The sequence below is a fragment of the Clarias gariepinus genome, chromosome 2 (genome assembly GCF_024256425.1).
Source record: "Clarias gariepinus isolate MV-2021 ecotype Netherlands chromosome 2, CGAR_prim_01v2, whole genome shotgun sequence".
Taxonomy (NCBI): Eukaryota; Metazoa; Chordata; class Actinopteri; order Siluriformes; family Clariidae; genus Clarias; species Clarias gariepinus.
The window spans coordinates 30,993,020-31,020,310 of record NC_071101.1 but is presented as its reverse complement, the minus strand read 5'-3'; the positions used below and the strand labels follow the sequence as shown (position 1 = coordinate 31,020,310).

General features: G+C 38.0%; 2 protein-coding genes across 2 annotated transcripts; both read left to right on the top strand.

Annotated features, from left to right (window-relative positions):
* The first annotated feature begins 12,768 nt into the window (after positions 1 to 12,768).
* Positions 12,769 to 21,513, top strand: cdhr5b (cadherin-related family member 5b). Its single transcript, XM_053510829.1, has 13 exons — positions 12,769 to 12,783; positions 12,978 to 13,067; positions 13,207 to 13,293; positions 13,446 to 13,547; positions 13,670 to 13,852; positions 14,063 to 14,153; positions 14,273 to 14,370; positions 14,695 to 14,904; positions 17,543 to 17,656; positions 17,796 to 17,862; positions 18,246 to 18,446; positions 19,524 to 19,699; positions 19,883 to 21,513. The coding sequence occupies exons 1-13, from the start codon at positions 12,769 to 12,771 to the stop codon at positions 20,369 to 20,371; spliced, it is 1,923 nt and encodes a 640-aa protein (XP_053366804.1). The 3' UTR covers positions 20,372 to 21,513.
* Positions 21,514 to 22,076: 563 nt separating this feature from the next.
* Positions 22,077 to 26,871, top strand: LOC128514256 (brain aromatase). The gene is made up of 11 exons (XM_053488023.1): positions 22,077 to 22,182; positions 22,315 to 22,357; positions 22,717 to 22,875; positions 23,347 to 23,497; positions 23,613 to 23,767; positions 23,890 to 24,066; positions 24,174 to 24,288; positions 24,370 to 24,481; positions 25,405 to 25,567; positions 25,846 to 26,090; positions 26,510 to 26,871. Exons 3-11 carry the CDS (start codon positions 22,749 to 22,751, stop codon positions 26,756 to 26,758), a joined length of 1,494 nt encoding a protein of 497 aa, XP_053343998.1. The 5' UTR covers positions 22,077 to 22,182; positions 22,315 to 22,357; positions 22,717 to 22,748; the 3' UTR covers positions 26,759 to 26,871.
* The last annotated feature ends 420 nt before the right edge of the window (positions 26,872 to 27,291 follow it).

Below are 27,291 nucleotides of genomic sequence, written 5' to 3'. Positions count from 1 at the left end.
TGTTAATCAAACTGTCTATACAGATAAGGATTTAAAATCCACATTAATCCCAGGTCCTTACTAGGAATACTCTGTGACACACACACACACACACACACACACACACACACACACACACACACACACACACACACACACACAACGATTTAAATCACGCCTCTGCTATAATCACTGCAGCTTTTTCCAGCTCACTAACCTCAATTTAGCTCGCCTAATAGTGTATTATTGTGATATCTGTTCAAATTGCCATGCTCAAACACTTCCTCTCCAGTTCATCTAGTACCCTAGAGAGCTGACCAAGCATATACACCAGTCCATAGACACTATCTCTGTCTGAAACCACAGTATACAGACTAATGTCTTCAATAAGCCCTGAGAAATAAGTTTTTTTTTTTATTTGGTCATCATGCTCTCATTTGCATGAAGACACACACACACACACACACACACACACACACATATACTACTGTATCAACAAGTTAGAAATATGTGGTATATACAGTGTACACTGACATCCTGGATGGTGGAAGGTGCTGTACTAGAGACAAGTCCATAAACTAAACATGACAGCGAGTCAAAGGTAGTCTGTAGAGGAGCATGTCTGCGTGTGTGTGTGTGTGTGTGCGTGTGTGTGTGTGTGTGTGTGAGTGTGTATGTGTGTGTTGGGAAAAACATGTTATGGTCTGAATAATGATTTTTTTAACCAATAATGATAAATAGGTCTGCGATGCCCCAGACAGAGACCTGCGAGACAAGCAGCAGGATCTTATAAGTTTTGATTTGCGGCTCTTTCTACTGGTAACACCCTGCCTTGCCCTTTAAAAAGGACAGGGCACAGTATCTTTCTCTTACACACACACACTGACACACACACACCATCCTGTTCTGCATGATGCATGCCTTCTACCACTATTTCTTAAATTGTCTCAAGGAACTTATATATTTAATTAAATTTCAGCTATTACTTCCAGACAGAACACGAGAGACTAAAAAGCTACAGACACAGATACAGTCATGTCTGATGTGAGTCAGTATTGTATAGCTTACATTTTATATAGCTTACATTGTGCCTTCATTCTTCTGTCCATGACAAGCTCCCAGGTTTGAGCTGCCCCATGCTGTAGTCTCAGTTGTTGAGATTTTAAGTTTACATCGCCTCCTGTTGGTCATTGTGTGCTATACATGTTTTTTAGATTTCTTTAAATCCCACACTAGAGCCAGGAAACATTTAATTTGGTCAAGGAGGTTAATGGCTTTTTGTATTCTATCATAGATATGGATGACAAATTAAATAATTTCTTAATTATAGAAACATTATTATGATTATTATGATTATTATGATTATAATAATAATAATTATTATTATTATTCCATCCAACTAGGGGCCGTGGAGGGGCCCACATTGTGTTCATTCCCAATTTTGTCACCGTGGTAGGACTTCTGTTCAACATTCACACACTACTGAATTTGGGAATGCTAATTAATCTAATCTGCATTTCTTTGGACTGTGGGAGGAAACTGGATTACCCGGAGGAAACGCACCAAGCACAGGTAGAACATGGAAGCTCCATGCACACAGACCTGAGGCGGGAATCGAACTCGGACCCTGGAGGTGCAAGATGACAGTGCTAACCACTAAGTCAACATGCCGCCTTTATTATTATTATTGTTGTTGTTGTTGTTATTATTATTATTATTATTATTGTTATTATTATTATTGTTGTTATTATTATTATTATTATTATTAATAATAATAATAATAATAATAATAATAATAATATTGTTTGGAAAGTAAAATATGTTCATAAATTAGTACTCTTCTATACAGTACTCTACCATAAAAGATATATTGGTACTCTTTTTTTTTTACTTATCTTAAATACAGCCTTGTTAATGTCCACAAATTAATTTCCTATCATTGTCAACAAAATGTTGACAGTTGCTCATTAATGTTATATAATCATTAATCATCATCTTGAAATCATATAAAATCTATAAAATCATACCGGTTACTGCAGTTATGTGTTGGAAAACTACTGATTTAATCTACGTACGAACCCAATGAAGCCTGATTTAAAAATAAATAAATAAATCAATAAGATTACATTAGTACAGACTACAGTATGCTTTACAGTCAATTAAAGTGGAAATGTAAAAATAGGAGTGATGTATATAAGACTTTGGCATAGCATAATGTTTTAATCATAAAACAAATAAATTAAATTTCAGGACAGGACACAGGTTTAATAAAAACAAAGGTGTTTTGCACAAGAACCTTTGAAATATAATTTAAAGAAAACAAAATGTGCTACTACTACTACTACTACTACTATTACTAAAACTAGCCTGCTTGGTTTATTAAATGTAAAATGTTTTATATAAGGGTATTATAATTCTCAGCTGAAAACACATTATACAAGCACAATTTAGAAAAGCAGCTCTTTATAAGCTCTTTATTATAAGATAATGGTTGTGAGGCTTATATTTCATTAATGCAAAGGATTAATACATTAAGTTGAAACATTCCCAAACGGTTGGACTTTTCTAATTTTCTCTAAGTAAAACTCTTGACGGTTCTTAGCATTTGATGTCACTTCTCTTAACTCACACACTGTACAAATTTACTATGCTTTAGCTAGGAACTTCCAAAGCAACCAGGAGTCCAAACTCATGGCAAACTGTAAAGAACTGTCTTAAAGCCATGAATTCTCAAGCTTTAAACCAAACTATGATTTCTATCCTTGTTATAATAAGCGTACCTGTGTTATACTGGTAGCTATGATCTTGCTGCACACTTACATAATAAATGTCACTGTATGGTGTGTAAAGTAGAATCTATTAAACCATATAATTTAGCACTTTAGAGTGCATCATTGGATTTAAACACTTTAAAAGATTTGTTCTTCCCCTGTAAAAAAGATTTTTATGAGCGCGTCAGTAAACAATACATAGTACTGAGCAAAAGTCTTCAGCCACCCCTTATTTCTTCATATTTTGCGTCCAAAGAACTAGACCATCTGTATTCATATGTAGTCTTGATGAATACTGTAGTTATCCAGACCTCTCTCATTTCTCTCGACCAGCTTCAGAGAGAAATTATTTATGTTTGTTAAGCAATACAGACATTACCTGAATGGCTTAACTAAACCTGAATGGCTTAACAAACAAAAATAAATCATTCTAGCATAAAAACCATCTAACGTAAAGGATGAACCAGTGAGAAACAGGTGCAGACGATGACAGATGATCAGGATGGTGATTAGTATACTGGTGATGCTGAATGCTGAGTGGTTGTAACAGATGAGAGGGGAAATGAGGTTCGTGCTGAGGTTGTTACATAAACAAACCATTTTTATATTGTATCTTTTGGCACTTTGCAGCCTGTCACAGTAAATCATTTGCCCCATTTTCCTTTTTTTTTAATCTACATTATATAATTGCATTTTATATGAAGAGGGGTGGCTTACGACTTTTGCACAGTACAGTACTCTATTTTGGTATGTTTTTGTAATTGCTAAAACATTATTTTAGTTGGTGAGTACTTAAAAAATAATATATTAATTAATTTAATTAATTAATTAAAGTAGTAAAGTAGTCATCAACTAAAAAGACACTTATATGTCTAAAATTTTTCAAGGTATGTGCTGGTTTTGGATTTCTATAAAAACTAGCAGTTCTCTTGCATGCAAGACACGGTACCAAGCTCTGAAGGAGACTCTGTGGTTTTGTACCAGCTCGAGATGGAAAAGCTCCCTATAAAGTCACACATTTTTGAACCTGCTACTGGGCTATTTCTTCACCCTGCTGAAGACAGAGATTTCCAATCTAAAACTTGCATGTAACTAAATTACAGTATGAGTAATAACACAGTCATCAAAATGTCTTTCTTTGTCAAGTTACTTCATGATGAACTCAATTTTCCAACATTAATGTAATGTACATCATGCTACAAGCTGATCTTCCATGTTAGATAAATCACTCAAAATAGAGACTGTTAAACGGATATTGTCACGAATCCTATACTTGTCACTTTTCTAATTCACCGTGTGTTTTTTCTTTTGATGTTTTACCCTGCAAGCCCAGGAAATCACACCTGTCTCTCTGGACCTAAGCTTATCATTAATGGCGACTGCTCAGACATGATGAACGCTGTGTGACGAGAATAGTCACTCAGTCAGGATAAAAATACAGTAATACTCATATTTGAGTACTCAGTGAATCAGTAGACTGCTGTAAACATTTATGCAAGCCATAAAATCATTGTTCTTTTTTTACTTTAAGCACTATGTGTTGTGAAAATAACTGGTCTTCAATCCAAATTCCAGAAGTGGACTAATAATAATTATTCTTTGTTAATCGTTTAAATATATTTAAAATTACGCTTTTAAAGTAAAAGCCATTGCCATGTCAATTTTAAGATATCTTGAGGCTTTGAACAGAGACTCTCTGTACTGTATTCTCATGGAGTTTTTCCTTTCCACTGTCAACTTCAGTTTGGCATTAGTGACTAAGTTAGCGTTGCACATTTGACTTACAACAAATATTGACATAACTGTCTGTCTGACCCTTAGATAATTTTACAAGAATTGGTCCTTTGCAGGCCTTTAGTTTGGCTGCATGTTTATATAAAAACAAAAATTTTGCTTAATTTATCAGCTGTTTTCATGGTTTGCACTGTGATATACTACAGCAAATGTATTCTCCTCATTTGAATCTTGCTTACCAAACAATATTTTGTATTCTAAACAATATATTTTATATTCTTAACACACATGTGTGTGTGTGTGTGTGTGTGTGGGTGGGTATATATATATATATATATATGAGTAATTCCATCTCAAATCAACCAGTCGAAGAGAAATTTTCCGCCATCACTTCTCAGATTTTCTCAGATCAACGAAAAGAGGATTTTAAAAAGGGGCGTGTCTCAAAGCGCGTTGAGGCCAAAAATCAAGATGGCTGCCATTTTTTAACAAGCGGGAGTTGGGACAAAAAAATTGGGGGGTTTTATTTTCATGGCAATACCAACAATTGGCGAAAAAATCAGCAAAATCTGTGATCATGTGGTGGAACCCACTGGATGATCACCCATACTGTATATACTGTATATATATATATATATACATACAGTATTTCATCCATCTGCATCTAGGAACCTTTGTATTCAAATGCACATTTGCACACTTTTAGCCTAATCTGCATTTCTTTGGCATATGGGAGGAACCCAGAGAATTCAGAGGAAACCTACCAAGCATGGGGAGAACATACCAACTCCATGCACACAGACCTGACGCAAAAATTAAACCCAGACCCTGAAGGTGCTGGGTTCCACTGTAAAGGTGGAAGTTGACTTTTTGGAATAAACGTCATAAGATGCCTCCGAGTGGCGCAGTGGTAAAGTGCTCACCCTATCATCCAGAGATCGCAAGTTTGATTCCCGGTTGATGCTGTAACCTCTCGCAGCCGGAGGTCTAGAGAGAGCTGATTGGCCGAGCTCTCTTAGAGTGGAGGGATGAGAGGTACTTCGTGCTCCCACATTCAAGGCTGTACAGAATGTGGGAGCACGGCTGTACAGCCATGAGTTGTGGGAGCATGAATGTGGGTACAGCCCTACAGGGGCGTCTGTGAGCAAGCGGAAGGAGCGGATAGCGCTGTCATCCGAGGGTGTTACGCCGCCCCTAACGGTGCGTGAGCGAGCAGTTCGAAAAGATGCGGTCGGCTGGCGTCACGTGGTTCAGAGGAAACATGTCATTGTCTTCGGCCCTCCCGCCTGAGTGGTAGTAGTAGCCTTAATGTGGGAGCCCCCTAGTGATGGGGAGGAATTGACCACGACTAAATTAGGGACAAAATCGAGGAAAAAAAATATATACAAAATCAACCTCATACGGTACAGCCAAGAGCCTTCTAGAACACTTCTAGTGGATCAATATTGTGTTTTTTGTCAATGGAAACCAGTTCTCAATGGCTTGTGTGGTGGTGTGGATGTAAATCTAATTACTTTTTAAGTGTTTATATGCATTAGTGCTATGTATGTTCCAGGACAGATCTTTTAAAAAGGGACAGGTCTGGAAAAAAGCAGGAGAGATGGCAACTAAAATCAAATTTCACACACAATTAAGCACTCATTCTGAGAGTAGCCAATCTACCTTAGAGAATACAGTATATTTATTGAAAACTGTCTCTGATATACTGATTAGCCATAACATCAACAGGTGAACTGAAAACACTAACTGTATACCAGTATACTGGCGATAGGATCATGGGCACCCAAGGCTTATCCAAGCCTGCACAGTCTAACTTATGAACACCCAGATCCCAATCTTACTTGAGCACCCATGGGATGTGCCAGAAAAATAAGTTTAATCCCCAGAATCAGCCCATAGGATTTACAGTGACTCAAGGAGAACCTAAAACTGAAGTGTTCATATTAGTGGTTTTAATATTATGGCTGTGAATCTCTTTCCAGCCAGTATCCAATGTCAAACCTTAGATCCTTTAGTTATGATAATATCTGCTAATACTGGTAATATCAATTAATACACTGAAAAGCAGTTAGTTTTAACACATGAGATTTTAGTTGATCCCCCCTCCTCCTCATTGTGCTTAAACTCACTTACTGTTTCACTGCATTGATTTTCCTTTAACAAATTGGACTGTTAAATAGTAATGTGAAATCTTATCCACTAAGGAAGTGTGTATTGCTAATGATACGTAACTGTATTAGCATGAGCACACAAAGATACCCATTAATGAGTAATGTAAATAGTCACAGCTGTAAGCTTCAGGCAATGACATCTCTTTATTTCCTTTGATCAATAATTTCTGGGGGTACAAAAACCGCTTTGTGCAACTGGGTGACCACAATTGTTCTCCTGCTGCAAGTGTTATTACAGCGAGTGCATTATCCTGTAGGTGAGTTGGACTGTTTTGTCTCCTGCTTGAGTTCAGCATTCTTACCTAATATTTTTATGAAATAGCTTGGAAAACCAGGTGTGTGATTTCTCATCTTGTTTCTACTTTTGTTTCTTGAAGGTATCATCATGCCTTATCTCCTGAGCTTAGTGCAGACTGCCCTGTTATCAGTGCTTCTCTTCCAGTACACCGTCTCATTCTCATCAGGAGACAGGTAAAGCAGGGCTTGTCTTTGGACAGCAGATTTTATTCTCAGGCTTTTATTTTCTTTCCTGATCCTTTGTTCCAAGCTTTGGTCTTCTTCTTGCTTATATGAAATAGTAGATCTTCTGAGTTTTCTGTTTAGATTGACTTCAGGTTCAAATTAATGACCTGAATTTTTTTCTTTTCTTCTTTTCTTCTTTCTTTCTTTCTTTCTTTCTTTCTTTCTTTCTTTCTTTTTTTTCTTTCATGTTAAGTAGAAATAATCTTGTATTACAGGAATGAAGAGTATGATGACAGTTTCATACAATGGGACAGTCCTTCCTGCAGAAGGTGCTTGTTTCCCAGAGAGAGAGCAGAAGAAGATGAACCTACTGCTGATGATTGGGGGTGGGCTTGCAAGTTTGCTTTAAAAAATTAGAAAAATCAGTGAAATTAAACTTTAAATAAGTGCAATAACTTTGAAAGTTTAAGTTTACTTAATAACTTGAGTCATTCCGCTAAATCTGGTTTACCAAGGCTTTTAAACACAAAAGTTTGATAGCTGGAGGTTCAAAATGATCATATGGTTAGATATCATTAAACTTAATAAATAATTTATTGGGTAAAGTGGACGTTTGTGACATGTGGTGTTAAGGTACAGAAGATCCGAACTGCAGACAAGACAGCTGGGAGATCTTGAGTTTACTAGTCGCCATGCCGAGTTGCTAAAATCTAAAGCCAAGCTCTCGTCCCTCTGCTCCTTCCTCCGCCGCATGCAAAACAGTAAGAAGAGGTAAGTTTGTTCGACCCAAATTCCTTAGACTTTTTACCAATTTGTAGCTTCTACAACATCTTTTCCCAGTTTATGAGTGTGTGTACTGTGTTTTACAGTGGACTCACTGGAGACACAGAGCATGTGAACACACTAATGAAGCAATATATGTGTGCCAGCGTGTACCAGTGACGCTCAACCCTCTCAAATACAACACTACACAACATACTAAAGCAATAAACCAACTGTATTGTAAGACTTATTGCAGATTTATGATTGTATGGTTAATGATGCTGTATGCTTTAAATGAAATCTTTTTTTAAATGTCTCACATATTCCAGTTTGTTGTGTGCAGAAGAATCATCAGTCAAAATCTGTCATGCAATGAAAATGTTAATAAAAAAACAAACATGTAAAATCTTCTGTGTTAGTGTAAAATATCTAAAGACAAAGATAAAAATGTTCTATCCAATTTATAATACAGGGTTTATTAATACTCAATAAGCAATCCTGTTTGAAATTGATCCTGTGTTTCAACATGTTGGTTATTCAGTCAAATAGGCTTTTATTGTCATTTCAACCATACACTATACAGTTCAGTACACAGTGAAACGAAACAACGTTCCTCCAGGACCAAGGTGCTAAATACATGCAACAACATAAATTTACATCTCAACTCTACCGGAACCAGCTAGCTAACTAGCAGACCTAATTAGCTGACTAGCTCAGATATTGTATGACAGATTTACATTTTTTATTTTTAAGTTAACCTAAAACCACTTTTATACAGCAAAGAGACAACAATAGACAACAGACAGCAAAGTGCACATGCAAATGTGCAAACAAAGAGCTACAGAGTGACTAACACAACAGCGTAACTCGTTTCAACACTTTTGTAGTAATGAGGTATAAGTTAAGGTAGTGGGAGGAGAAACAGTAAATATTTGACATTCCTGAGTAGTAGCAATGATTTAAAATACTTTCTGCAAAAAATAGCAAAAAGATAAATAATGTGCAATATAGTGCAAGAAGAGAAGATCAGGTAGGTCGGGATGAACAAGTTGTGAGATGGTTGTAGATCAGAGTGTTTGTGCATGTGTGTGTTTCTCAGTTTAGTCCTGATGTTATTTAGATGTGTGTGTGTGTGTGTGTGTGTGTGTGTGTGTGTGTGTGTGTGTGTTTTATTAGTCCAGTCCCTTTGTATTGAGGAGACGGATGGCTTGTGGGTAAAAACTGTTACATAGTCTGGATGTGAGTGTGTCCAATTGCTTGTTGTGGTGTTGAGGGACCAGGTGAGGTTCTCCTCCAAGTGGACACCCAGGGATTTTGTGCTCTTGATAATCTCCACAGAGGAACCATCGATGTTAAATGGAGAGTGATCGCTCCATGTCCTCCTGAAGTCAACAATGATCTCTTTTGTTTTATCGATGTTCAGAGGCAGGTTGTTGTCCTAACACCAGTCCGTTAGCCTCTGCACTTCCTCTCTGTATGCTGACTCGTCGTTCTTGCTGACCTCCACGGTCGTTTCATCAGCAAACTTGTTAATATGATTGGAGCTGTGTGTCACTACACAATCATGAGTCAGCAGTGTGAACAGCAGCAGACTGAGCACACAGCCCTGGGGGGCCCCAGTGCTTATCATGGTGGTGCTGGATGTGCAGTTCCCCGATCTGCACTGACTGGGGCCTTTCGGGCAAAAAGTCCAGGATCCAGTTACAGAGGGAGGTGTTCAGGCCAACAGGCTCAGCTTCTTAATCAGGGATGATTGCATTGAATGCTGAACTGAAATCTATGTACAGCATTCTAACTTAAGTGTCCTAATGTAATTCTTTAAATAGTAATATTTGAACATTATTCATTATATTTTGCAAATTAGGATAATGAAATTAAATTGATTAAATCCCAGTGTTAAATTATATGTGCTATAAAAGCTGTCATAGTTTGTTATATGTTTACTGGATCCAGGTTACTATATGTATCATACCTGTGCACTTTCCTTATTCATTAATAATACTTTTTAAATATGTTTATTTGCTTGGTGTGACATGGTGGTGCTGTGGGTGGTATTATCACCTCAAGGTAAAGTGTTTGTCATGTTCATGTGTCCATTTGGGTTTCCTTATCCTCATGGTGGCAATGCTAAACTCCCTCAGTTTTGTCTGTATAGCCATTTTAATAATGTACATTGTCACAAAATCAGCTATTTAGTATAGACTATATTAAAACTTCATACATTGATCCCTAGGCGGCCGAGTTGCTTAGTGGTTTGCAATGCCTTGCCTCTCCAAGGTCCGGGTTTGATTCCTGGCCAGTTTGATTCCCATCTCTGTGTGCATGTTTTCCCTGTGCTTGAAGGGTTTTCTCTGGTTTCCTCCCACAGCCCAAAGACATGCAGATTAGGCTAACTGGCAGTCCCCAAAATTGTCTGTAGATTGTGAATAAGTGTATTATGTGTGTGAGTGTGTGTGCCCTGCGCACAGGGGATTGGCACCCTGTCCAGGGTGTATCCTGCCTTGGACCCTAAGTCTCCTGGGATAGGCTCTAGGCCCCCACGACCCTGAATACAGGATAAAGTAATATAGATGATGATAATGATCATCATCATCATATTGGTCCCTACTGAGCAAGCCAGAGGCAAATCTGGCAAAGGATGAAATAGGAAGAAACTTTGAGAGAAACCAGACTCAAAATGTAATCTATCCTGTTCTTTGCAACACAAGAGAGTAAGATTATAAACCATTCAATTTAACTGTGATAACAGAAATGAGCTTATGAGCTTGGAAGCACCTTCTGCTCATTTACTTTATGAATGAATTTTATGAATAATTTTAATTTCAATACATGTCTATTTTACTGAACTGAAATTATTAACTGTTCAATGATGTAGACTTAAGACATATATATTTTTTTTAATTAAATGCATTCCTAAATAAGAATGATTCTGAGTTAAGGACAAAGTGTTTACGTGTCTCTATTTGGGACCTTAGAAATTTTTTCAGAACACATTTATCTATTACAGATGCTGTCAAGAATTGTTAAACCTGAAGGTAAGCCATGTGACATAGCAGATCTTGAAAATGGCAAAAATAAAATTTTATCTAAAACATTACACCTTTTTGCTGCTGAAATGAAGCACAGTTCCACGTGTTAAAATCTGTTTGAAATTATATTCCAAATTAATTCAGTTCACGGCCCAAGGTTTTAACATGAGAATGTTATTGATCCAGAGACATTTCATATCCCCTTAAGCATGTGGATGTTAGGTAAGAAGGGTTTCCTTTTTTATGGCCTATCCCTCAGATAGTGGAAATAATAATAATCTGAAACACCGTGAACATCCCGTATCCCTGTCCTTTTTACATGATTTGGCCTTGCAGTGATCGGGTAAGCACTGAAAGCTAAAAGGAAACAAATGGTCTGTGCCTGTGAACTGATACAGTTTGTGACTGTAACACCATATGAATATGTCCGTACCGACAGGGGCAAAAGTCCAACACAATCAGCTTTTTATGACCAATAAATGACAGATAACATCTCATCTTAAAGGCTGGGTCTGTAGCCTGCTTTTTTCCTCATCAGCTAACTGTTTATTGTGTTGTCTGAAAGTGAACAGGATCGGCCAGGGACCTTCGGAGCAATGGATCTAAACAATCTCATTTCACTTAAAATAGTTATCTTTCTGCTGGCTGTGATCATCGGTAAAACTTCGGGTCAGAGTAAGTGTGCTTTACAATTGTCATCTGTTTGTGTTACATGGCACAGATCTTATTAATAAGGCTTGACCGTATGAGATCTGGTCACATAAGGCTTAGTTTTATTAGATCAATTAATTGGAATGAAATTAAAGATCAGTAGACCAAGTGCCTTGTCCGTTTGGGATCTGGGGAATTTGGAGGCCGGATCAACAACCTTGAAGTCTTTGCCTGTTAGCCAATACGTAGCAAGCTGGGTTTTCTGAGACCTTTTTTTTCATAGCCCGCATTAACTTTTTCAGTAATTTGTGCTGCACTGGCTTTTCTGTGGGATCAGACAAGAAAGGGATGGCCTTTGCTCCCTCAGGCATAAATGAGCATTTGGTGTCCATAATCCTATCAGCAGTGTATAGGTATATATGTACTGTAATTAATAATCAATTTTATTCAAATCACCTAGCAGTTATGGCTGATCAATGTATATACGTCATGAATTTTAATTGAATTTTTAAATTATTATCATTTTTATCCTATGATTATAAAAAGTACAGGATGTCAGGGCTCCCAAACACAAGGCATGATGACTAACTGAAAAATGTATGTAAAAAAGTATAAAAATTAAAATGCTGTGATGTTCCAGATCTCATTCCTATAATTTAACATTCATGAAAGATGTTAAGGTGATGTGTTAGACTGAACTCTTTATTAAGCTCATCAAAACAACAATTGAGTGAATATGATGTTTATCTCTCTAGCACCACTATAAGAGCCTTTGTAAAGTGAAACTTCTCTGGTGGTACCTTCTGACATTTTATGTTGAGGTTGTTTGTGAGTGTTCTACTGTAGGTGATTAAAGCATGAAATACATGTTTAAATTGTAAGTAAATGATTTATGTTGTATGTGAAGAGGAATTAAAATGATCCTGATCTGAATGTGAAGTGATGTTGTTTGTTGCCCCCTCCTCATGATACAGTTTGCAGGGCCCAATCCACAGTGGAAATTCCAGAGAACAACGAAGTTGGTCGTGTCATCACAGAAATAACTAATCTTACAGAAGGAGTCACCTTTGAAATTACAGAAAATCCTCAAAATGCTTTTAAACTAAACGGCAGGATTCTCGAGGCAAACAAAATTCTGGACTATGAGGTAAATATCCCTCTTACAGGTGTTCATTTCACTTCCTTTCGATTTTGTGTATTGAGCAGATTATGAGATTCTACAGAGTGAGAGTTAAAATGTAATGATATTTTTAAATATGTTTGTCCCAGGACCCGCTAGATGTTACCCTGGTTGTTTCTATACTTTGTAAAAAGGATGGAGAAATTCCGGTTAGCTTGCTCATTGTTGATTATATAAATATTGTTATGCCCAATATGTAATACTACAATATTTCACTGAAAAAACTAATTCTTTGCAGCTCCCAATAAAAATATATGTGATTGTCATAAACCTCAACGACAACGTCCCGGTTTTTGATCTGAACTCGTACATTCTGGAGGTTAATGAGGTAGAGCTGATATTATACTCATATTAACCACATGATATTACACACACAATACTGAATTCCAGTGATATTTTCATTCAGTGAAGAAATAAATTTAAATGCTATAGTCATTGGACACTAAACATTTATGTTATCTCTAAAGCTATCCAAAGTTGGTACAACAGCAGGAAAAGTTGAAGCTAAAGACCTCGATGGAGATCAACTGTACTACAAGCTGGAATGTCCAAACGTGAGTCAAAGTCTCATTTGTTTTCGACAAACAGTCATAAACCCTTAAAATACAACATGTAGTACAGTGCAAAGTGCAGCTGGGTTTATGAACACTTCCTTCTTCCAACTCTTCTCTCTCTCTCTCTCTCTCTCTCTCTCTCTCTCTCTCAGGATGAATTCACACTAAAGGCAGCAAGTAACCCAGAAATTATTGTGAATAAGGTTTTGAATTATGAAACTACTAAAGAGGTCACTATGACTCTTTATGTCCAGGTAATAGATCTTATAAATATGAGATGATAAAAGATTTTTTTTATCTTAAATTTGATTATCATTTTGTTTATTTAAATATTAAAATCTTAACCCTGAATTGAAAACCTTTGGTGATGTTTCAGGACACGCCCTTATCTTCAACCGAGTCACTGTCTCATAATGACACCACCACCGTCATTGTCATCGTTTTAGACATTAATAATCGACCCCCGTGGTTTCAGCCATGCAAAGAGTCCACTGTTGGCACAGTCACACTCTGCATCACCTCTGGATATACAGGGAATATCAAGATACACGAACAAGTGGTGTGTTCTTTTCCCATGGTTTCAACACTGACTTGGTTCATGCTATTAGATAAAAAATTCAAAATAAAGAAGTGCTGCTTATGCAAAAGAGACAAGATGCATCTATAATTGTTAGGATTAAATCAGGCTTATCCACCTAATCAAAGGCCGCTGATAGACTAGATTCAATGTCCTCCCGATTCAATGATGATAGTCTTTCCTTAATCACAGGCTGGTGAATTAACCCTGAAGCCTGGTCCAGTCCATGCTATTGATGGAGACAAAGGAAGGAATGAGCCGATCAAATATGCAATTATTGAAGGTTAGACAAACTTTTTAATTAATTAAGTTAGCGATATTGTCCTTAACCTTGTCATGTGCATATTACTGTAGCTTTAGGCACTATTTGAGTATTTTTACAAATGTTCGATCTTCAAACAGGAAACGTCGATAATACATTCATTATTAATGAAAACACTGGAAGTATTACAATGCAGAAATCAGTGGGTACAGCAAGAAACATTATACTGACAGTCATGGTAAGTTCCTCTGTTTATTACAATATAAAATATAATACCAGAAGATTAGTACAAATTCATCAAGCTTAAACAGCACTTATACTCACGGGACACCTGAGCATTATGGCTACATATCTTCCTTGCCACTAAGTCAGATGTACACGGCTATTAGATGTACACGACCTCCTCATCTGACATCACTCGGAAATCCTCACAGCCACACTCTAAAATCACTGTTGGGATTAGTGTGTTCACAGAGTTTATTTACTGGCAGCCTAAGAAAATGTGGAGCACATCATCAGTGTATCATATGTGATAATCATATCTCCATCATCCACTCTGTAGGCATATGAACAGGTCAGTCCTGACCAGGCTGCCACCACAACTGTTACACTACAAGTAGTAGTGACAAATAGCAAGTTTCCACCCAAGTTTGACAAAACCAACTATGAAGGTTTCATCTCTGAGAATGCAGGTGTTGACAGCCTGGTGCTAGAAAGCAAGGCAGGCACCACACCTTTACGGGTTCAAGCCACAGATGAAGACTTCTCTGATGTAAGTCTTAAATACACACCTAATTGCTTAGCTGGACACATTCATGCATTCATAGTGGATCTCTAAGATGTGGAGTAAAAACTAATAACTAACTAGTATATAATTCTAATATGAGAATTATATCATAGTACATTATTATAGTACATAGTATACAATTATATCACACACACACACACACACACACACACACACACACACACACACACACACACACACACACACAGTGTTTTGAAAACCATCACCAAGTCCGTTTGAACAGCAGCACAGTTTTGAATAGACATGCAAAGAAAGATGTCAGAAATTAGGTTCCCCTGCATCCTCCTGGGGTTTCCTCCATGTTAGGGTGAGAAGCTTAACATTCAAGAGAGCCTCATGTTTAAGCCATTGCTTCCCCACATCAAGGGGTGCAAATTAAAGTAGTTCAGGTACTTTACACAGATAACTGCTAAGGCTAATCTAGAATAATATCTCACTGGTGGTTGGGAACATCTGGGCAGTGGCAGTTCCATCTACTGTATCTGCAGGGTAATAAGTCCTGATTATGATATTTATATGATGAATATGATATTATGATTTTTGAATGTTCTAAAATTTGTAAAAATAAATAAATAAATAATAATAATTGACTTTTGTGAGTGACCAATGAAGACAAGCCACAAAAGCTGCTATAAGGCTATTTACTCACCATCCAAATTAGTGAGTAATATTTTTTTGCATTTACACAAATGAGCAGTCGAGAGATGCTTCCCCATGCTTAGAGAAAAGCAGCGGTCGTCCCTGAAAAAGACGTCGTCTTGAAGGCAGCATTTGTTTCTCCAAAACTGAGATATACTTCTCAGCATTGATGGTGCCATGATGGTACCAAAGTTACCTTTGCCGAAGCCACTGACACAACCCCATACCATGACAGGCCCTGGCTTTTGGACTTGTACCTGGTAACAGTCTGGATGGTCCTTTTCCTCTTTGGTTCGCAGCACACAGCGTCCAATTCTTCCAACAAAGATGTGAAATACCGATTCGACTGACCACAATACACGTTTCCACTGCGCAATGGACCATCCCAGATGCCTCAGAGCCCAGAGTAGTCGACAGCGTTTCTGGACACTATTTATGTAGGGCTTCCTTTTGGCACAGTACAGTTTTATCTGGCATTTCCTAATGTAACTACATATTGTAGTGCTTGAGAGTGACTTCCTGAAGTAGTCCTGAGCCCACACAGTTATATCATTTATTGATGAATGACGGTTTTTAATGCAGTGCCGTCTGAGGGCTCGGAGATCACGGCCATTCAGTTTAGGCTTGCGCCCTTGGCCTTTGCGCATGGTAATTTCTCCAGATTCTCTGATCCTTTTCACTATGTTATGCACTGTAGAGGGAGAAATGCCCAAATCTCTTCCTTTCTTTTATTGGGTGGCAAACTGGCGATCCTCTGTCCATCTTTGCTTCTAAAGAAGTAAGCCTTTCCTCAATGCTGCTTTTGTACCGAATCATGATTGCAATCACCTGTTAACATCACCAGTTTCAAATCACATCATTATTTAGTTATTATACCTCATTACCACTCCTGAATTGCCCCTGTCCCAACTTTTTTTTAAATGTGTTGCAAGCCTGACTGGCAATAATGGATAGTTATTTACAAATCAAATGATGTTGACGGAAAAAAACATGAAATAATTTGTGTTCGTACTGTCTGCAATGAAATACAATTTATAACTTTCTTTTTTCTTTTTCTTTTTTTTTTTTACATTTTCCACCCTGTCCCAACTTTTTCTGATTTAGTGTTGTACTATAAAGGGTCTTTTGAGATGTAGTTGGGATTAAAACGTTGATGAACCATATTAACTCTGGTAAAAGATTGATTTATTCAATTAATCTTTTATACCGTTTATCCTGTTACAATGTCACAGGCGGCTTGAAGCCTATCCCAGGAGACTTTGATGACAAGGCAGGGTACATTCTGGACATGGTGCCAATCCATCCCAGGGCACACACCCACAAAAACAGAGATACATACTGTAACAGGCAATTTGGGAATGCCAGTCAAGCTAATCTGCATGTCTTTGAAATGTGGGAGGAAACCAGAGTACCCAGAGGAAACCCACCAACCACTGGGAGAACATGCAAACTCCATGCACACAGACACGAGGCAGGAATCAATCTCTTGATCCTAAATGTGCAAAGCCTAAGTGCTAACCACTTCGCCACTATGCTGCCCTGATTAAAAATATTAGCTCTAATACCATATATAATTATATTGTCTTGATATCAGGGTAAAACCACTCAAACAAGCTGCAAGTCTATACACTGGATGACCCTTCAGTGTCAACCCCACTTACTGTAGATATTCCATTATTACTTTATAAATTCACTGGAATTTCAGGCCACTTATACAACATATCCTATGGCATAAGCCAATGCGACGGCCTCTGAACTTCTTTTGTTGGTGCTGTTTTGATGTCATTAGTGTCATCCTGCTACACCAAAATTTTGGCCCACAAGCCACTGCTACTGCTAGGGATCTCGCTGGATAAAGAAATCTGGACTGACCTTCTCAGTCTGCTTTAATCCCACCAAGAAATGGAAAAGGAACAGTCTAATATAGTAAGTTGTTTAATGTTTCGTTTAATTGTCATTGCAGGGAGTAAATCCTAATATTACATTTGAGGTTCCTGCAGCCAGTCACTTTAAAATCACTCCAGAAGGCTTCATAATCATGACAAGAGCAGCTTTACCTGGCCCCTTGGACTTACAGGTATGCTTTACCCTTTATACAGTATATATACAGTATATATAAAGAGAGAGTTTTTTTTGTCATTTCTTTGTGTCCTTACCTGTTACAATGAAGTAAAATAGGAGTATGGCACATACATGTATACATTTTTTTGCTCTAGATAACAGTAGTTGATACAACAACTGGTGAATTCAGCCATGCCTCTCTCTCTGTAGAAGTCACTCCAGGTGAGAAAAGAGAAACATTACATTACTGGTCTGGGGATAGTAATACTTTTTAATCATGCATTTATTACGCCTTATCCTTAACAATCCACAACCTAATAGCCATAATAGAAACTAGGAGATATTATTTTGAAACACCTGACACAGTAATAAGGAAATCTCTTCTAGCTAGTTCAGCCTTGCCCTTTGTGGGAATTTGCATTATGTTGTGGGATTGATGCTTGCTTATGCTGCGTTTGAAGGGAAGATGCAAGTACTGAGAGGTTTGCGAGTAGGTCTCTTTCTGTCTAGCCAATTTAAAAAGAATAACAGATTCAGGACCAAATTATTTTCTTGAATTGGCTGGATTGCAAAGGACTTAATGAATGTTATTGCTGTTTCTTTAGGAGTCACCACTACGGACATGCCCACTACAACCCCTAAGCTTAATACCACTGCCATGACTACAAGCATGGTTACCAGTAGTCAAATAACCACTAACATGGTTACAGATCCTACCACAGTTACAGGTACACAGCTAACGGAAAGCACCTCCAGTCCACAAACCATTACCACAAACCCTGATACTACTCGCAGTCCATACACAGGTACATAGACAGTTTGAAATGCAGAAACCTTAATCCTAAAAACTCATCCACACATCTCCTCTGCTTCACTCTTTCAAATCAAATGTGGTGATTGCTGCATGCTTCAGCTTTGCTTTTTCATTTTAATGTGTAGGTCATGGTGATACTGTATGTATGTTAGGGTGCCTATAAGATAGGGTTTAAGGATGTAAAAAAATGTGTTTGTATGATTGCATGATGAATTACAGCCTTCGTAATTCAGAATATGTTGTTTGTTGAACTGAATAATGCTGGGCCTCCGGGTAGCTCACCCTATCGCGAGTTTGATTCTCAGGTGATGCTATAAACTCTCGCAGCCGGAGGTCTAGAGAGAGCTGATTGGCCGAGATCTCTCATAAGAGAGGGATGAAAGGTGCTTACTGCTCCCACACGGCTCTACAGCCAATCAGGGGCATCTGTGAGCTCACGCAAGTGGAAGGAGCGGATAGCGCTGTCCTCCAAAGGTGTTACACCGCTCCCAATTTTGCGTGGGTGAGTCGGCTGGCGTCACATGGTTCGGAGGAAACACGTAATAGACTTCGGCCTTCAGACTGAGTGGTAGTAATAGCTTAATGTGGAGCCCCCTAGTGACGGGGAGGAATCAGATACAACTAAATTAGAGGGGGGAAAAGAAAGAAAATATATAATGCCATGAATAATGAATAACGCTCTGCTGAACTTTTTGATCTATATCTTATTAAGAAATGTGTGAAACTTAACCTGATCGAGCCATCTCTACCACTTGGTAAAAGTACATTTGCAAAAGAATTCCAATAGGTGTCATTATCTTATAGAGTATTATGCCTTTTAGATTGCTTCATAGCATACTGTACCATGTTCAGATGCACCACCACAGGGTTCAGGGTTTTTTTATTTTATTTTTAATTATTCTATTTGATGTATTAGTACTTTTACCATAAAGTGACTTCTCAACTATTTGGAAGAGACCTTTAAAAAGGATTTTTTTTTTTTTTACTTGTGGTCTTATGGTCTGTGTTTTTAGTACTGTACATTGTGAAAAGGCATTACATTGTGGCCATGTCATAATGTTTGTTTCAGAAGGGTTGCCTTTGCCGTCGGGTCAGTTCCAGACAGAGGATATGATAGCTCTGGGAGTGAGTCTGGCTATAGTGCTACTCATCTGCTTTGTAGTTATTGGTGTTCTAGCCTACAACCTGAGTCGCTTCAATACGAACTGGAAGAAGTTGTCTGAGGCTAGCATCTTCCGGAGCACGGTAAGTCACTTACACAAGTAATAAGAGTATACAAAAGCCTTTTATTTATATACAGATATTTATTGTGTAATTTAATCTTATTTATGACCAACAAATAGATTTATCTCTGGGTTTGAGGCTTTGGAGTAAAAAAATCACATGCAAATTTCTTTTTTTTTTGTATGGACCTGTTTGTGCCTGCAGCTGAGTGGGAGTTCAGGTGGTCCTAAAGATGGAGTGCAGTACACCAATGAGGGTTTCCAGTCTGATGGAGACACGGACAGCGTGACTTCGAAGCAGGCGGCAGAGTTGGTGCTGCCACAAGGGCCGAAGCCTAGCCACGGCGTTGCGGATGTACTGAAGACGCAGCGCAGCGCTCCGGCCGAGCAGAGCAAGACCAACCATGATAATGGCTCTCTTCCTACAGACTCCAGCAGCCTTAATACCTCAGACAGCACAGATTTGGAAAAAGAGGTGAAACCTATTCTCACCAAGGAGCGGCGCATGGAAGATGGCTACAAAGCTGTGTGGTTTAAAGAAGACATCGATCCCAACGACAAGGACGAAGTGGTCATTACTGACAGAAACGAGGACGTTGACAATGAGGATTATGATCATGATGATGACGAAGAGGATGAAGGGGAAGAGGAGGAGGAGGAGGACGAGGACGAAGCTTCTAATTCTGCATTATAGCAGGCTGTTAGCTTGTTGCTGCTTTTAAATATTGACTTCCATATATATTTAAGAGTTTCGACATACATTTGAAAATTTTTGTAGTGTGCTTTTTCCTGACACCCTTTTAAATATACAAGCACATACTTTATAGTGCAATATGGTCTTAATCGTTTTGGAAAGTAGTAACTGCCTAGTAATTTAATAGAAGAGTTTGAGATGGAAATACTGTAGTTTTGTAAATGATTTAAGATACTCCTACATGTCCGTATAGACAGGAAGAGTAGGAGGATAACATTATGACTTTCTGAATCTGTACTTATGTAATGTTTGCCTTAGCAACCGTCCAGCATGTTCCTGCATTTTTATGATAAGATCCGATGATGTGTTAGAGTTGTTAGGTACAGTAAATGGGTGCCCTTTAGCCAGCGATCATAAAATCGATACCCAATAATAATAAATGCCTTATCTCAGAGAAAATGACCTTTGATTAGTTCTGCTTTATGACCTTTTTATACTGTATGGATTGTCATGGATTACTCAAAGAGGCTGGTCGATATGATCATATGAATGTCATATGTTAACATTAATCCGGTATTAAAACCTGGCACGTCTTTAAGAGAAGAGAAGTTTTTTTTCCTCTCTCTCTTTCTCTGTCTCACTCTGTTTCTCATACCCCAGCAGACACAGTTGTTCCTGGCACATTTACGGTTTCCTTTTTAAAGCCAGTTAAAAAACAACAGACTGCCTGAGACCCCCTGGGTGTTGTTTGTCATAATAATGAGTCAAATGATCAGTGAAAATGGAATCGGTTTTCAGTTCACGTTTTCATACAGCAGTAAATGAATCAGAAAGCATCTTTTAGCCTGAACAGCAGGCAACTGGAACGCCACTGTGAACACATAATTGTTTGAATCATTTGTTTATAAGGTTGCATGAATTGTATATATACAGTATATTCATATTTAACTCATGAGTTTTAGCAAATTCATACGCAGAATATTTTTGCATGTCGTGACAAAATAACTAAGTGACTCACAAATCATGTCTTGTTTAATTATTTTGATGAATAAAGTGCTCGTAAATGCTTAGCACTAACAAATGTGTGTATTAGGATACTGTATGCTGATAAATGGAACAATTAAAACCAGGACTTTGAAAGATCTTTTGTTATTTTTGTTGTTTTGTTATGACCATGACACGACCAGTAAATGTTTTGACCGAACTGACATGCAGACATGCAGTATAAGCAATGTCAAAAATAGCTCTGTATAATAAGAAATCACTTGCAATGTAATAGATGCTGTGACTGGAAGAGTAACAAAAGCCCCTGCAACAAGCATCAGCGCAGTAATTGGTTCCCGTCCTCTTGTCCTTTAAGAGATAAAGTGCCATTCATTCGTGTAGTGCTCGGTCAGGCTGACCTGCCTCTTTAAAAGCCCTTTCAGATGATGGATTAGGCAGGAAGAATAGAACAAAGACAAATAAAAAAAAATAAAAAACAAGAAAGTGATAAGTGCACCAAAAGTATGATGCATGTGTTAGTGACCCATTTTTCACACATCCCTCTTTCGTGTTGGGTTTATTCAAAACTAGCCAACAGGCAAAAACCTCAGGATTTACAATGGTCTTTCACATGCACAAGTAAGGCCTGTATCTAAGCAACAGACAAATTTAAAAGTCTTACAAAGCCGGGTTTTTTTTTTTTTAATGTGATCTACAACCAACGACATTTTAAATGAGGAGAGCCTGCAACTGCAGTATCTGTGTCGCCGTAGCCACAGTATCAGCAAACTTCAGAGGAGTCTCCAGTTTTCATCTGACAGAGTGATGTAAGTATACAAATGACTATACCTGTAGCCTTTATTTACATGGCAATTGTTAAAGATTGTATAAGGAGAATACAAGGCTGCTCTACTGAGAACATTTTAGGGTCAGCTAAAAGCTTGTGAATTCGTCCCTAGACCTTCGAGCACAGGTGAAGGAGATTAAGGCTTTATCATTTCGGTAAGAACATCTGTCTTTTTTTTTTATGGAAACTTTTGCATGAAAAGGGATCTCATATTGCACTTTTAGACAGATTGGTCGGGATTGTTTTGACTATGCCAATAACACAGAGCCTTTGATTTGAAGGACGTAATAAATTGGATGGCTGCATGCCAAATCCCTTCAAATCCCCCTTCTTTTCAAGGACCACTATGTGTGGATTTGGTGTCAAGGCAGGGTTCATTAATATAAGCCAGAAGAGAAAAGGAGAGGAATCCAGATTTTATTTGACGCTAAATTCTTTTAGGCTTTCGGGTTCAGATTCACAAGTTAATTATTAATTCATTTCATTTCACTGGTGCTCTTTTTTATGGGCTCAGGTTGTTTAAGTGTATGTTCACCCAGTGTAAGGATGGAGTTACAGAACATGTTTGACGTCGTGGCTGCAGTGGATGCTAGTGGATTGGGAGTTATATCAGCATTACTGTTGCTTCTCCTGCTGATTTCACTTACAGCCTGTAAGAGAGGGAACTTACCAGGTGAGTTATCCTTTATCTCCTTTAGGGAAGATAATGACATTGATTTTTTTTATACATTTATCAGTTACAATACTGGTCAAGGTGGCATTGGTTAGGGTTAGTGGTTAACACTGTCACATTGCTCCTTTAGGGTTAGGGGTTCGAAACTCGTCTCTGGACTGTGTGCAAGGAGTTTGCATGTCCTTCAGGTGGCTTGGTGGATTTCCACTTGAAACTATAGTTTCTCTCACAGTCCAGAGATATACACAGTAGGCTGATTGGTGTTTACAAATTACCAATAGTAAATGATTGGGAGTGCATACTGTATGTCAGTGGGTTGCCAGAAATTGGCTCCTCAGCAGTCTCCTACAACCATGACCGCTGGACAAGTGAAATGAATGAAAAGTCATAGATTATTGTAACCAACCATTACTTAGCAATGTATGCATGGATGCAAGTAAAGAAGCTAGCTAATGTCTCATTTTCTCCCAGGTCCATACTGGTTACTGGGTCTTGGCCCCATTTTAAGCTATGCTAGATTTTTGTGGATGGGTATTGGTACAGCCAGCAATTATTATAATAAGAAATATGGTTGCATGACTCGAGTTTGGATCCAGGGAGAGGAGACGCTCATCCTAAGCAAGTGAGTTGCTTAACTCATGAAAAAAAATTATGCTTATTATGGCACGTGCATCAATGCAGCTTCACTTAAATAATATAGATAAAACCTAAAGTTTGCTGGACTTTTTCGTTTTTAGGTCATCTGCTGTGTATCATGTTCTGAAGAGCAGTAACTATGTTGCTAGATTTGCTAGCAGAAGTGGCCTAAGGTGTATCGGTATGGATGAACAAGGCATAATCTTTAACAGCAACATCCCACTTTGGAAAAAACTACGCACATATTTTGCTAAAGGTAAACGGTTTTCCTAATCTCTCATAAACTGTTTGAGGAAACTTTTTTTTTTTTTTTTTAATACAAATCGTGGGAAAATCTCTCAGATTAGTGTAAGTGTAAAATCATGTGGTCTACTGTAGCTCTATCAGGGCCTGGTTTGCAGAGGACAGTTGGTGTGTGTGTTAATGCCACCAATAAGCACTTGGATGTGTTGTGTGAGTTCACGGACTCCTCAGGCCACGTGGATGCTCTGGATTTCCTGCGCTGCGTCGTTGTCGATGTCTCCAACAGACTCTTCCTCCAAATTCCTATCAACGGTTAGACTATTAATTTTCAGAACTGCACAATAGATGGATGTACTTAACCAGAACTGATCACGTACATTATTTGAAAATATTTCTCATTAACTCCTCTGTTTTGGCAGAGAAAGAGTTGCTAGTGAAGATCCACAAGTACTTCGACACTTGGCAAACTGTGCTCATCCAGCCAGAATTTTTTTTCCGACTAGACTGGGTGTATAAAAAACATCAACGAGCAGCGTTGGTTCCTCACGAAACATTTTAATTGAGTTACTTTTTTGTTTGTAGTGCAATGTTCTAACCAGAGCCAATCTCTTGTAGAAAGGAGCTACAGGATGAGATGGGGAAGCTTGTGGAGCAAAAGCGCAAAATCATCAAGGCCGTGGAAAAACTGGATGAACCGGACTTCGCAACCGAATTGATATTTGCCCAGGTTTGCACTGATCAAAACTCACTTCTGATTGGTTGGAAGGATGCAGTGGCTCTGAGACTAGTTTAGTTGCAGCTGTAAAACAAATTACAGATTTATATAAATGTGCTTGTTTTAAGACACGATTGATTAATTCTATCGTAACAACCTGCAGAAGGAGCTTCCTGCAAGATCTTTTGATGCATTATTGAAGAAATTTCCACCGTCAGCATTTTGTGTTCTCAGTTGTAAAACGATGACGAAGTTTTTAAACACAGGAAAGCCTTCAGGAGAAGATTTTTTTGCCATTTCCTCTATAAACGTCTATAGTGGTTATCCTCAATATTGGGGACTGCCAATCCATCGCAGGGCACTCATACACACGCTCTTTCGCACAATATGAGAAATTTACTGTAGGAACGCCAATTAGCCTAACCTGCATGTCTTTGGACTGATGGAGGAAATTGGAGTACCTGGAGGAAACCCACCAAGAGCAGGAGAACAAACCCAAACCCAGACCCTGGAGGTGTGGGGTGGTTATGAACTGATTTTTTTCTGTCATGTCAACATTAAAACTAAAAGTAAAGGCTGGTGAACAGTATGGCTGTTTATAGTTGCTATTAAGGAAATGACAACAAAAACTATGTCTTTATGTTCCAATATGTGTCTTTATGTTCCACAACATTAACTGGATTTATGAATCAGGAAAAGTTGTTAATGTAATACATTTACAAAAATAGCAATCATTGGCATATCGCTGTGGTAGAAGAGGTTAAAAAAAACCCTCTTTAGTCAAAATAGTAACTCTGCTTCATGTTGGATGGCAATGCACCACTTTATTGCTGATTACTGTCCTATAACAGAATGTCCTGGAGTATGTTATTGTGTTTTTCTGTACATTAAGTCTAAGGTGCTGATGCTACTATCCTGTTGTAAATCTGTATCAGAATCATGGAGAAATGTCAGAAGATGATGTGAGGCAGTGTGTGTTGGAGATGGTGATAGCAGCACCAGACACTCTGTCCATCAGTCTGTTCTTCATGCTGGTGCTGTTGAAGCAGAAGCCGGCAGTGGAGCAGAGTATACTGCAGGAGATGCAAGGTGTCTTAGGTAACTACCTACAAAAAATAGAAAAACACAAGAAAACTTAATTTTCTAGCCCCTTCCTCATTTTTACTTTACGTGTCATTCTTTATCAAAAAAATAAAAAATCAACCTTAGTTAATTAATTGAGACTAATTTCTTTCTATTATTTTTTTCTATTTATTATGGTGCATGTTTTGGTGCAAGAATTATATAGCAATTTTTTACACACCAAACTCATTCTACCATAAATCAATAAAAATGTATATATATAAAACAAACAAAAAAATCTTGTGTGTTTTTAGGAGGACGCGAGATGGAATCAGCTGACCTGCAGAAGTTGTCAGTGATGGAGAGTTTTATAAAGGAATCTCTGCGTTTCCATCCTGTGGTGGATTTCATCATGAGGCGAGCACTAGAAGACGATTTCATTGAAGGCTACAAGGTGGCCAAAGGGACAAACATCATTCTGAACATCGGACAGATGCACAAGAGCACGGAGTTCTTTTCCAAAGCCAACGAATTTAGTTTGGAAAACTTTAGAGACAATGTGAGTGGGAATTGGGTTACATTTATAAGGGTGATATGAAGTGGAAGGGAAAAGTGCAAGAAGTTTAAAATATTTAACCACTTACCAATTTTTTAAATACAAGGGGTGTTCAGGTCAAACCGGGACTTTTGATTGTGCAGAATAACAGATCAGTTTATAAGTAAAAAACCCTTTTATTTCTCTATATAATCCCCTGCTACACAAATGCACTTATTTTACTGTGGCCTCATCAAGACTCATCGCAGTACTGTGTTTTAAATCTTCTTTAAATATTTGGTTTTTATGCCTTCATTTATGAGAAATTTCTGGTTTGACCTGAATGCCCTTTGTAGTAATGTCAGCATAGTCTTTTTAATTAATTTGCAAAAATAAATATATTAATAAATAAAAAATACTGATCTACATTCCTGAATTTCCAGGTGCCGAGTCGTTTCTTCCAGCCGTTTGGCTGTGGGCCACGGGCCTGTGTGGGAAAGCACATAGCTATGGTGATGATGAAGGCCATACTGGTGACAGTTCTTCTACAGTACACAGTGTGCCCTCAGCCCGGCTGCACCGTCAACACCATCAGGCAAACCAACAACATTTCACAGCAGCCCGTCGAAGAGGACACACACAGCCTGGCCATGAGGTTCATACCACGCAAAGTCAACCCTGACAAGCAATAAGCAGCCTATGGATTGGGATGACATCAGCATTAAATAATTATAATTACGTTACTAATGCTTAGACAAATTTGTGGCAAAATCTAAAAATCTAAATAAAAAATTGTGAAATGAAACTAAGAAAACATGATTATCACTTAGTAAATAATTAAAATAACATAAACAAATATTACTTTCCTGCAGGAAACATCATGTTCCAAACTTCCTAATTTTTGTCACTGGTATTATTCTGTTTAGAACATTATGGCATAAATATTTAGAACAGAAACATGTCAGGTTTCTTATTTCTCCTACATATGTGGAGATGAATATGTGGTTTGGTTACAGTGCACAGTACTACCGTTTTACCTACATAACAAATAAAAGAATTTATTACTGAATTCTATATATTTAAACCTGCTGTAGGAAATATGCTCATGTATAGTGTGTGTGTTTTATAAAATATATTTCCTTTAGTGCTATAAAGAAAGACATGGCTCCTTCATTACTGGTCTTTGATAACAAACACTGCTGTAATTAAAACAGTAACAAATCAA